Source organism: Porites lutea, chromosome 1, assembly GCF_958299795.1.
Source record: "Porites lutea chromosome 1, jaPorLute2.1, whole genome shotgun sequence".
Classification (NCBI taxonomy): domain Eukaryota; kingdom Metazoa; phylum Cnidaria; class Anthozoa; order Scleractinia; family Poritidae; genus Porites; species Porites lutea.
In genome coordinates this window covers 2510201-2522928 of record NC_133201.1, presented here as the reverse complement: position 1 = coordinate 2522928, position 12728 = coordinate 2510201, and the positions used below count along the sequence as shown (strand labels likewise).

The window sequence follows — 12728 nt, the reverse complement described above, 5'->3', positions numbered from 1 at the left end:
ATGATAATTTGCTCTACGAAATACTATGTACAAGTTATATACAGCAACAACAAGAACAAAAGTAATTTTACTACAATAGAGTTGAAAAAGTAATGCTTGATAAGTTCGATACTTATCGAAACCATCTAGTGTCTTTGACGGCTATAGGTACTTTGCTTTTGTAATCTCTGTTAAACTTAGGTTACTACTACTCTTCTCGCTTGACTAAGGGTGGATCTGTTATCAGCTACTGATATTTTCATTTGCATAAGTTCCTAAGATCACTTGTTCATTGAATACTCATCGTCAGTTCATATTGTTAAACGAGATATCCTGTTTTTGGGTTGACGAAAAGGTGATTTTAGTCAAGAAATTGGTCAAGGCAACTATGTTTTGAATGCTGAGTTCGTCGGAAGAAGTAGGTGATTTCTTCCCTGATTTTGTCCCAGACCATATCTCACTTTGAGCGGGAAGGCCCGATCCCGATCAAAGAATCAGCATTTTTTAACTCTTCACGTGCGCCATTGTGCATTACAACGAACGATTCCTCTAGTAAATTACACGACTCCAGGTTTTGAGACCCTCTGACATAATTATGAAATACTTCGCATTTATTTGTGCCATGCCATTACTATTTTGCCTTTTTTCATGATGGTGAGTCTGACGCCATTTCAGTATTAGTACCTCCACTGAACCGAGTCATGGTTGTTTGACGTTCTGTTCGAATGCGTCGCTTAGGAAGTTTGTCTCTGAAGAGGCCACGTACTTTCTTTGTGGTGGTAAAGCACAGCGTGATGAAAAACCCTATCAAAGAGTAACAGCATGAAGAAAACATTTTTATAACGCCCTCAATTAAAAATTGGTTCGGGTGTCGCTTTCTTCCAGGTCCGATAAGAAAGCCATTGAACTTAACTGAAAAAGAATAGTCTTGGACATTCTTTGCCTGAGATAATTTAACGTAATACCTTGCAAGCTGTTTAAAATGGTTGAAGGAAATTGCAGAAAAGCAAATTGTTGCCAGTTGGTGATGAGTGCCAGAATCCAGGTCAGACCCATGACTGAAGTCAGTTTGACGCTGATGACAACTAGAGAAACTCTGGGAGAGTTGGCCGTTGCAAGCCCGGCGCCCTGAAAAAAAGGAAAATTTATCTAGTATTAAAGTCAGCTCATTGCATTGGGATCAATCAACTAACTTTTCTTTCACGTTATGTGTTTTATTCCATAAAACCAATTGTTCTGTAATGACACTATGAAATTTTTGACTGTTTTGAGCGCGTCGTCCTCTCGGGTGGAGAACCATGGCCAAATGTCAGTCGATTCATGTCTCTCCATCTTCTTAAACGCGTCCATACGCGTTTCCTTTTGATCCTTTTTTCTCAGTACAGCTGCGCAAACATTTTCATTTAAGGTTCTGATTGGTCAAGGCAGTTCGTGTCTTCCTATTGGCCACTTTTAGGTTGCGCGGAAGACTGGTTCGATGTTGTGTATAATTGCACCATGGAATTGTTTTAGGAGACAAATATTGACTCAGTGTTCTGCGCAACCTCGTTATGAGCATAAAAGAGGCGACAGCGTCCCAAAAACAGCCCCATACTGCATTTCGACACAGCACCGACCAAGTCCCACGCGCCACTGACCTAGCCTCCTACGCAGATTTTCTTTTAGCCTGCGAACCGCGGGCGTACTTCCTGAAGTCGAAGCGACGACCGGAAATACGTCTGCGGTTCGCAGGCTTACTTTTTTTGGCTCGTCACGCAATCCTCCTCAGGCAGGAACGCGTGTCGAGACCCTAGGAACGTCTGCGTGGGAAACTCTCACTAACCCGACGCAACCTCCAAACGGTCAATAGGAAAATTAAAATTAGCTTACTTTTTATCAACAAAAGCATCCTGTTAGCAGAGCCTTTCTTTCCCTTGTTCGACTTTAGCGTTTTCCTCCTCACTCAAGAAAAAGGCAAATATTAAGCAGGCTCTGCTGCCAGGATGGAGCAAAATCGTGCCTTTAAGAGTACAATGTTTTCCGTTAACGTTTCGGGCTTGAGACCCTTCCTCAAATATAAGTCAACTGGTATATCGTCCTATGTTTATAATCAGGGACACATATAACACGAGAACAGTGCAGTATCTTGTCATCTGAACTTTGGTGTGTCAAAATTTGTTAACAAGTTTAGAGCGGGGAGTCCTTAGCGTTTTAACCATCCGGTAATCAAACGGCTCATAATGATGTAAATAGGCAATATGCCCCTCTATAAACACGGGTGCTATCAATAAGACGTTACATAGTTCCTGTTCGGCGCCTTTCCTGGCCTCTCCGTCACGTGACCCGAAAGGCATAGGCCCCGCGGAAAAATGAGACCTAGTATAGGGACTAGGCAAAATAATTGAGACGTACTTGCTGAAGATTATAAATAGAATATATGCTCTTGGATAAGCACACAGCATTAAAGGCCATTGCGAGGCCCACGGGCGTCACCATGGCAACCAATATTGCAGTTTTGTTGGCGATCCAGCAATAGAGGGAATTCCCTAAAACATAAAACGAAACGTTTAAATATTACATGTGTTTCAGAAAAGAGAAAAATAAATAACTGAGCTGACACCTGACAAAATAGCGCGTAACTGGTGCCTATAATTCCTGTCCTCTAATATTAGATCTGCAACGCACTTTAATATGTTCAAGTCCATGACGAAACGGCATTTCAAGGGTCAGTCTGTCCAATATTTTTAATTGTCGAGTGTCTCTATGTGTTTTAGTGAACTACTCTCTGTTTTGATTTTCTTTGTATCTTTTCTTTTCTTTTATCTAAACTAGGTGCTCCTGTATATATATATATTTAAATAAATAGATAAACAAAATAAAATATTAACAACTAAAATGCACTAGGGAAACAGACCGTATCCAATATGAAAGATTCCTGTGGAGTCTAGCACAGCACAACCAACCACAAGTACCGCGGGAATACCCCATCCGACGATGCTGTACTTAAGAAACGTCTTGGTAATGTCTGACGGCTGCCTTGATGTGTCACTCACTGTCAATTTAAAAAAGTAAATACTTATTTATTTATTTATTTATTTATTTATTTATTTATTTATAGATTCGTACAATGTACAGGGGAGAGAACAATAGGACATGTAGTCCCCTACTTGGTTCACCCTCCTACGTCCGTTACTATCTCTTGTAACAGAAAAGTTTCTAGTTTTGCCCTTTTTAAACACTCGAGGTGGTCCCCTACTGCCGTCGTTGACATCCTTGTAACTCTTTCTTCGCTAAAAAAAGATAGAGTTTTCAAGTGTAAAAATTATTTTTTAGACGATGGGCCATTACCAGTACTCTTTTTTTTTTGGCGTAAACTCTAACCTTTCACATTATCGCCGGAGAGTTATAAGAGTTAACTAATTTCCTTCATGTTCACTGACGATTATACCCTGTTGAACGTTTAACGGGTCCATTTTAGCTTCAGTCGTAATCGTTCAACCAAGTAATAATATGACGACTTTTTAAGAGAAGAGAGGATTCATGCCACACCCTGGATACCACCCTCTCCTCGACCCTTGCAAGAGAGGATGTCATGTTTAAGAGAAGAGTCAGGGACGCCATCGAAGTATTTCGTCGAGCTGAAACATTAGACAGGGACACTGGTTACGAGCTCCCTGCGATCTAACGGGACGTTTTGTCACGTGATTAATTGTATAAATCACGTGACAAAATGTTCCAACTGCATCTCTTGATAAAGGTTCCGTGATAGATTCGAAAGTTTGTACGTACTAAAAGGTTTCTATCCTGGTATTTAAAACTTCGTTTTCTTTATCTATCTTTTTTATAATCCAGACGGTCTTTCGTTGCTTCTTTGTTTTGTTAACTAGGTTTTCTTGCTTTACTTCATGTACACTGTAAAATATTGTTATTTACGTTAACTCTTCCCGCTCTCAATGAATTTCAACTGACCTTGGGCTGTGAAAGTACAAGCTGTATCAAACGCCATGACACTCATCCACGAGAAAGCCGCTAGAGCAAAGAAATGAAGACCAATCGCAATGGCTTTGCAAACACCTTCGACTTCTTTGGACATTTTAGTGAAGAGGAATATAACTTGATAAAACAACAGCGCCCATGAGAGACTGATGAGGCATTTTCCAGGTAGATTCCGAAGTTCTTTAAAAGCCATATAAACTCCGAGAAGAAAACATAAAGATACAATGGAAAGTACTGATCCGATAAGTGTGATGTAACCAAGAATTACAGCAATTCCAAAGGTAACTGTGCAGTTTTTATTGGAATCGCAGTAAAACTCCTGCCAGGTCGTGTTATAACCAAACGATGTCTGGTTGTACGCAAATGATATCAGATTGTAATCTTGTGTTGGAGAAGGTATTGTTGCTTCGTCAATTAAAATATCTGAGCTCACGTCAAAGAGAATTGTCAGTGGTGCCACACTATCGATAGGGTGGCTTTCTTGTTCCTCTTCTTCTTCTCCTCCTCCTTGTTCTTCGTTCTTTTTCAACTGTCTTCCCTCTGGGTTACAAAGAGCACAGTGGGGGTTTCTATAGAGGAGTTTGTTTTGACCACTGGCAAACGAAAAGACCATGGAGTATGAAAAACACAATTCTCTTATAGTAGACATGATTGGGAGCTGTACCAGCTTGGAGGCACAAAGTGAATCTTGCATCACACAGAACTTATGATACTGCCTGCGGTTTGGAAATGGTTTATATTGCCAAGAGCACTGGTTATGTTTCCTTACGAATGTCTTAAGAACCGTGGTGTTGTGAAAAGGAGGTTGCAAATCAGGTGAACAAGTTACTTCGAAACCCCAAAATGACAAATTTTTTGCATTGTTGCATTTTCCACAAGCAATACTTCGGTATGTTATGTTGTTCGTCCAGTCAAATACTGGCAATTCTTGTTCGAATGCCATATTAAGCTGCTGAACGGTTTGACATGCTTGTTGGTTGGTTTGATTGCTCTGATTTGATTTACCTGAACTGCAAGATTTCATGATTACCCCGGACCAAGAAATAGCATTGACGTCACCACATGTTCCATCTTCAATTGAAATATTTCTAGTTTGACTGCATCTGAAAATAAAATTGGTTAAAGACTGTTTTTTGTATCCGCTGAACGAAAATGACATTTAATTTCTCAGCAATATATACAAGCAAAGCACATTCAAATTATCAAGTTACTTTTAACTACAGGGGAGCGCCCTTAGTAAGGAAATTTGGTTAACCCATCACGCGAGGTGTTTTGACCCAAGCTTACGTTCTTCACACTGTCAATCAATTTATCAATTTTACTTCAGAAATTTACTTTTTTTCAGTTTTCCCGTTCTGTTCAAGAATTAAAAGCGTCTATGGTCTAGTTTGTGGCCTTTTTGAGAATAGTGAGCGAATTTTTGGGTGGGTCAAAACTCTGGTTTATCTTTCCTCGATTTTACAATCAGAATCAAATTTGGAAGGCGTACCATTTTATTTTGACTTTTGAGTCCTTTAAAGAAATCCTAAAGGGCGACCATTCAAACGGAATCTCGCGTTAAAAATCAATATGTTCTTCTTTCAAATCGTACTTTTTGCCTTTTTTGTTAGTGCTTTTTGTTGTTTAAGAAAGTGTATGTTATGATCAAAATTGGTTACAATCATGAAATCTGAGGGGTCATATGAACCCCATTTTACGAAAGACAATTGGAGTCTGTCATGTTAATGTATGAATTAACTAAGAAACAAAGCGCATGAACTAAAACAAAAAGGTCTTTCTAAAGTTCATATTTTTGGTCTTACCTCAAGTGAAAATCTAAACAACAATCACCCCACGTAATGCAAGCCTTGTCGCAATAACATGTTTTAGAAATTGTTCTTTCGTCTTTGAAACATCTGCCATTACACGACTGTATTCTTGAGGACATCTGTTTGTTAATTACTTCGTTAAAAAAGGAATCCTCATTTTGTGGCACAGAGATGTTATAATCACTAAGAAGACCCAGAAGTTTCTTTAAACTTAAGACTTCTCCTTTATACTTCACTGTAAAGTCGCGGTCAGCTGACTCTAACAAACATACAAAGTAAACAAGTATTTATAATCTCATGGCATCAACAGAAACTAACATTATACTGCTTCGTAATTCCGTCTTGTTTGATAGAGATGTTGATATTTGTAGGACGGAAAACATCATTCAGCGTTAGTAAGCAGCTTAATAACCGATCAGTAGAAACACTCAATAAATATAAAGACGAACATACCAACTGGCATGATATACCCATTAGAACTTTCCGCGTTCCCGTCGCTTTCCGTCAGCCGATTATCTTGAGATTTTACCGGCGAAATCAGGATCAAAACTTCAATTACCATGAGAGGTATTAAAGACAGGTCTGCCCGAAATTTTGTTTTCATTTTTGATTAAGAAAGCTCGGAGGCATAAATGCTTATAAGTGCTGTCTAAGCTTGTCTACGCCCTACAACAACTTGAGCATGTCAGCTTAGATATGTTTCTCGCCCCGTGTCGCGTGATGGTGTTTGAATCAGTCCAATAGGAACCGTACAATATAAAGTGAATTAAATTAAAAATAAAGTGATCTCTTTTTCTTTGTGTTTTATCATGCTGAAAATCTAAACGATTCCTCTCGTATATCACGTGTAATTAAACCTTGGTGTGCAATAAAGTGCTGAGTGATCGTTAATTAACTTCTAAGGAATTGAATTACACCCACACGATTTTATTATTTAATACATTTTTTACTTTTCGATTACTCCGCCTTTAGCCAAGAATTATCTTCAAAGTAAGAAATAAACATGCCTCATTGCATTCATAAAACAGATGCAACATGAACTGCAATTGAGGAAAAAAACTTTCAGGTCAAGATTAATAATCTGTTTATAAAACAGTTGTTACTATTAAGGCAATGATTGGTACAGTAATGTGAACTTTAAAAAAGAAAACTTATTCAGTGTTGCTTTTAATATAGCTTTCTGTTTGTTTTACTAAGGAACTTTTCCGGTCCCATACAGATTACATTTAAAAATATTACAAAGTAAGAAAGTTTTAATTAAAACACATCTGCCAATTTATTGCATCTACAATGATTATTTCGAAAAAAGACAAAATTCCAAGCTAGGTATTTGTCTCAAGGTTTCTGGCAAGTGATTCTTGCAAAAAACGATCATGATTTGGGATCTAAATGTAATGTTCTGCTTTTTTTTCTTTGTTTTTTCTTTTTCTTTTTCTTTTTGTTTTTTTCATTTTTTAATTTAATTTAATGAGTTATAAAACAGGTGAACTAAGCTACATCGTGAAACGAGTAAAAACTCTTAATTACATTAAATATTTTTTAGGGACATTTCTATAATTTCCAAAAATAAATCTTAAAGATATTCTGGGCACTCTTTAATGCACTAGTTCTTGTTTGATGCGAAAAGGAAATACAAGAATAACAAAAATTATTTATCAAACTATAGTTACCATTAAGATTTTTTAACTTTGAGTAACTCAGTTCAGATTACAAGATTTGGTTCGTCTCGTCGATGGAATAACTTTCAGTTCTTTCACACGCATCCTGTTTCCAAAAACAGCCATGACTTGAGGACGCATAACTAACTTACGTTTCCCAACGTGAAATTGACTATATCTTGCTGTTAATTTCTATTTTTGTAAGAAATGAGAAGAGAGGTCGTTACATCATGTTGCCATGGTAGCAAAAGGTAGGGATGACTACAAACCCGAAAACCTGTAAAGTGAGTTCGCACTGTTTCAAACTTCATCGATCTCATTCAATTTCATTTAATTTGTCAAATTTTAGCGTATTGTTCTGGGTTTGAATCCGAAAGGACTGTAGCTAAGTTTAGACCTACTCACCTACTCCAAGGCGGGTGCGTGAAATTAGGAAGTTTTATATCGCGCTCGTGCAGCGACGGCTAAGAAACGTGCAAAACCTTTTGCTGGTTTTCAGTGTCACGCCTTTCAAAATACATCAAAAACCAAAATCAAAATCATTCGACAGATAAAGTCCAGAATCTGGGAAATGAAAGGAGGTAAATATACAAAGACCGTCGCAAAGATTTGGGTCGAAGGAATAATTCGTATACGAGATATCCAAGGAAATGTTTTACCCAAATTTATAGAGCTTTGTATGGAGACGCCATGCTGGAGCTCATCTGGATGAGCTCCAACATAGCGGACGGAAACCAACAGAAACATCTGTTACCGACTTTTGCTACAAAAGCGTGAATTTACCCCTAGAGGAACCCATAAACACTAAAGTAATACTTTTTTTAATACTTGAACTGCCTAGATAGCAAAATTCCTCGGAAAAAGTCACTTTTTTATGACAGCTCTCTCCGCCGTCATGTAAATGTTGCGTCGCGCAAAAGCTTAGAAATTCAAGCGTACTCTATTACAACCAAGAAACCTTTTGAAGGGGCAAAATTTGTTTGAAAATTAGTTTTCAGCCGCTCTAATACACCATGAAAGTAAAATCTCAGTAGGATCGATAGTTTGTTGATTGAATTTTAGTGACGTCATGTGAGAACCAACAATTGCTATTTTGTAGTTTTCGTTGCCATCGCCGTGGGCGTTAAGCTTATTAAGCTCCCAGAAATTATGCTACCATGGTAACGTAACGTCTCACTTCTCCTCTTTGTAGCGACTAAAAAAAAGCACGGATTTGTTAATTGGGCATGTTTGTTATCTTTTGTACACTTCTTTGCAGACGTTTAAAATCAAATTTAAAAGTGTTATAACTACACAAAATAATGGTTTTAACCTCAATAGTTGCACCGTCTTTTCGGACTCATTCCCAGCGTCCTCTCGACAACTTGTCACCATGAAGGTTATCGGCCCTGGGTACAAGGATTTCACTTCCGCACCCCTCCACTGTGCTGTTCTTGGTTTCACACAACTATTTTTTGTTGATATCTACAATATGTAACTTTAATAACTAATTACAGGGTATTTTGCAGAGAAAATAACATTTTCCGATATTCTTACCTTTTTTTGAAATAATGGTAACGATTGTCATAATTTTTATCAGCTCTATTTTATACCAGTTAGTGTTACCCCTTGGGGTATTAAGCTAGTTAACAGCCTAATATACTACCAACGGTGTCTTTTCATTGTCGAGTCGTTAATGAGAGAAATATACATGAAAACAACTGAATCACAAAACTTAATTTCTTGTCATTATTATTCCGGCAATCGAGTAAAAGAGGTAAGTGCGATCTGTACTAATAGAATATTCTATTTTTGCAATTAAAGAAAAGAAATGACTTTTTTAACAGGCTTGGTGTTTTGACATAATATACAGTTATTTTCCAAAAAAATGAACTGCAAAAGAGAAGATGTGAGATTTCCCCAGGGGGTGGGAAATTGTCTTCTATCATTTAAATTTTAATTGTGTTCAAAGTTAAGTATTCAATTTTTACTTTTTGATGTGTTTTTCAGTATGAAGTGAACAACTCTAAAATAGTTATTTACAGCGTTTTATCAAAGATTGATCGTACATTTAGCAACTGTAGTGCTCTTTTAGTTTCGCCGGTATTTATGGGTCTACTATAAAGAGATAAAACACTTATTCCGAGCCTAAACCGGTCGAAGTAATTTTAAAAGATTTAAGTTAACACCTGTTTGCAGCAATTTAGTCACATCATTATTTTTGTTCTTTTTTTAACTATGTATATTTAGCAAGTGTATTTATGATAAGATCAAGAAAAATCGGGAAATGCTTCGAAGCTCTTTCTCGATCCTGTGTTCAATAGTTGTCGCTAAGTGCAATATGTGATTAAGTTATCGGCGATTCCCGAAGATATATCCTAGCCTAAGCTGTTTAAAGTTCGAATTTATTTTTTTGGTTTTCAAATGTGGTTTTCATTTTTATTACAATGAATATTCGATGTTCTGTCGGCACCTCTTGAAGACGTTTTTCGTTTGGGAACTCTATTAATCATACAGTGACATGACCCAAGCAACGCTTCTTTAGATAAACCTTCCACCATAAAGGGTAAAAAGTTTTTTAAATGAAAACCTTAGGCGTTAAATAAAAGAGTCTCCTTTTCATCATTATAATCTCAGAGGCAAATCAAAGGAGGATTGAAAAATGCGATTTTGCGCATGTATTATTAGAAGGGGCTAACCATGTCGGCAAGACAATGATTTGCCCCTCCCCCTACCCACCTTACTCAGTAGCTCTTGCTACCGTGTGGTTAACCTGCGATCAGGCGATTTTTTTTCTTAAATCGCCTGATCGCAGTTTACCGTGTGGTACGAAATTTTTGCGGCAGTTTATTTTTGCGGAGTGGTGATTTTTGGTCTTTGGCGCGAACTAATTTTTATGCTATTTGGACAGATTGGTTTTTCTTGCTGGGAATTAATTTTTGCGATTTTCAGAAAGAACCCAGTACCCAGCATTGATGATATTTTCGTTTTTATTGAATACGTACAAGAGAAATACATATTTTCAAACAATATAGTGCGTACCTTATGTAAAACCAGTAAGTTCATTGTTTACCGTTTTGTTTCTAAACGAAAGAGACAAGTTGTAATTGAACAGACACGATTTCTTAGTACTGTATTTTTGTGTAGCGAATTTATGTTAGAGAATATTTACTCTGGAGCAAATTTTTGCGGGAAAAATGTTTGCGGTAATTTTCATTTGCGGGAACTTATTTTTGCGGATCGCTGGACTGAAAGGTTGATAACTGTTGCCTTTCACCTTCTATTCGAATACTAATACTGCCATTACTACCCCAGGGCCCCAAGCTCCTTCGGACAAATCTGTTTGAATCGCGACTTTGATCTGAAAGGCGTCTTCTTGGCAACCTCTTTAAGCAATTTACCCTCGATAAAATCTTCTTAAATCCTTTGCGGTAGTTTTCGCTGAAAATGGCGTACAAACAGGGATTTAAGGCGCTGTTAAAATGCGCTAGAATAAGCCGCACAAACAGCCAGTTGCAGGAAAAATCGTAGCCATAGGCGAACAAGATGAGCCTGATATAATACAGCAACCAGCATAAAATGAACGCTGTTACCACAATTAAGACCAAACGAAGGACGTTCTTTTTAACCACCTCTCTGCGTTTAAAACCCTCGCTGTTGTTAGATGAATTTTCGGGCGTAAGCCCGGGCGCTTTTCGTCTTTTTAAAGTCACCATTATAGAAGTGTAGAAGATTACAGTTGTAAGAAAGGGGATTGTAAAAATTGCGATCATGTTAAAATTATAGTACAATTTCTTCGCCCCGGGTCCGAAAGTTACATCTAATGCTAAATTGCAGTAGAGTTTGCCGTTTTTTCCAGGCATTAGACGTACGGCATAGACTGTTGGAGAGCGAAATGCCAAGGCTATAAGCCACGTGCAGAATATTACAACCTTACACATGCGAGTGGAAACGAAAGTTCGCAGCGGAAATACCACGGCGTTGAAACGGTCAAAACTGATAGCGACTACGGTGAATATGGAGGCTATCATAGGTATTTGGTTAACAAAAATAGAGAGTTTGCAGAGAACTAGACCAGCTGTTCCACCTATGACCCACTCGTAGCCAAATATAACGGCAGATATCGTTCTTGGCATGTAGAGGGTAATGAGTAAATCTGCGATGGCCATGTTCACTATATAGTAATTCACTGTAGTTCTCATTCGAGAATTCTTGAACACAACGGCCACAACCATAGAATTTCCTATCAACGACACAATGATTATGAAGAAGTGAGGAAGAATTCGCAGAGATTTTGTCGCTAGTGAGTCCCTATGAAAGCATTCGCTTTCTGATACGAGAGAATTTCCCGACGAAAGGTTTAACGCCATGGTAAAGGATGAAGTGTTGTAAATGTCCTCAAGAAGGCCAACTTTATCCATTTTAATACTGTTAAGTGGATTGCGGCTTTGAAGTATCGAGAGAGATTACTTTGAAGCTTTCTTTTCGATAAGTAATGTACAACTGTACACCATTCGCGCAGTAAATAACCAGAGGAACAAACACATGTCGTTCTTTAATTAGCTTGCATCACTTTTGCACTAAAGGAGTTGTCACTCACGGCAATGGGTATTACCAAACAATGGAATGGCCACTGAAAAAATTAAGTGACCAGTTTTTCTTTTTCTTTTCATTTTTTGATAAACCAGGGTCTGTGATATCATTTTGTTTTTAATACTTCAAAGCTCGCAGGTGTCATAAATAAATTAGGTATTATGTTCTCGCCAATTTTAGAACAAACAACCAATGTTTGATGCGGCTCTTTCAATGTGTTTTTTTTTTTGCGTGACAGACACTTTAACTTTCTTTATCTAAGACGTTTAATTCCCTATGCGTGCAGGTGATATTCATTAACTTGCCACAAAATGGGAAAACCTATTTTGCAGAATCTCCTATTCCAGAATTAATTTAAGGTTGACACTGTTGACACATCCGATTCATTGAAAATAGAGAATATAAAAGCAGACTCAAATAGGTTGAAAAAAAAAATGGGGGGGACCTTTTTTAGTTCAAACGACCCGAAATAGCTTAGTAGTGGCGAGGGGGTTTTTCGAGTTAGGGTTAGGGTTAGAGTACAAAAGCAAACGTCAGTAGACAACAGACAGAAATAATTCTTGCCAAATTTTTGCAATTAAGGCTCAGCAAACATCGACTGCACTAGTGTTCAAAGCGAATTTGCGTTCATGGAGTAAAAAATTTAAAGACGCCTGGTTGTTTTTCAACATTACAGCCGTCTGACAATATGAATTTCTTTTTGCGAAGGAAACTGATTAAACTAGCGCCAACTCGG

General features: G+C 37.7%; 2 protein-coding genes across 2 annotated transcripts; both read right to left on the bottom strand.

Moving 5' to 3' along the window:
- Window positions 1–432: 432 nt before the first annotated feature.
- Window positions 433–6344, bottom strand: LOC140933084 (uncharacterized). Its single transcript, XM_073382630.1, has 7 exons — window positions 6216–6344; window positions 5757–6021; window positions 3928–5057; window positions 2873–3010; window positions 2371–2504; window positions 945–1107; window positions 433–783 (listed from the first exon to the last, which is right to left on the bottom strand). The coding sequence occupies exons 1-7, from the start codon at window positions 6322–6324 to the stop codon at window positions 626–628; spliced, it is 2097 nt and encodes a 698-aa protein (XP_073238731.1). The 5' UTR covers window positions 6325–6344; the 3' UTR covers window positions 433–625.
- A 4282-nt stretch (window positions 6345–10626) lies between these two features.
- Window positions 10627–11820, bottom strand: LOC140932995 (somatostatin receptor type 4-like). Its single transcript, XM_073382534.1, has one exon. It carries the CDS (start codon window positions 11818–11820, stop codon window positions 10627–10629), a length of 1194 nt encoding a protein of 397 aa, XP_073238635.1.
- Between the last annotated feature and the right edge of the window lie 908 nt (window positions 11821–12728).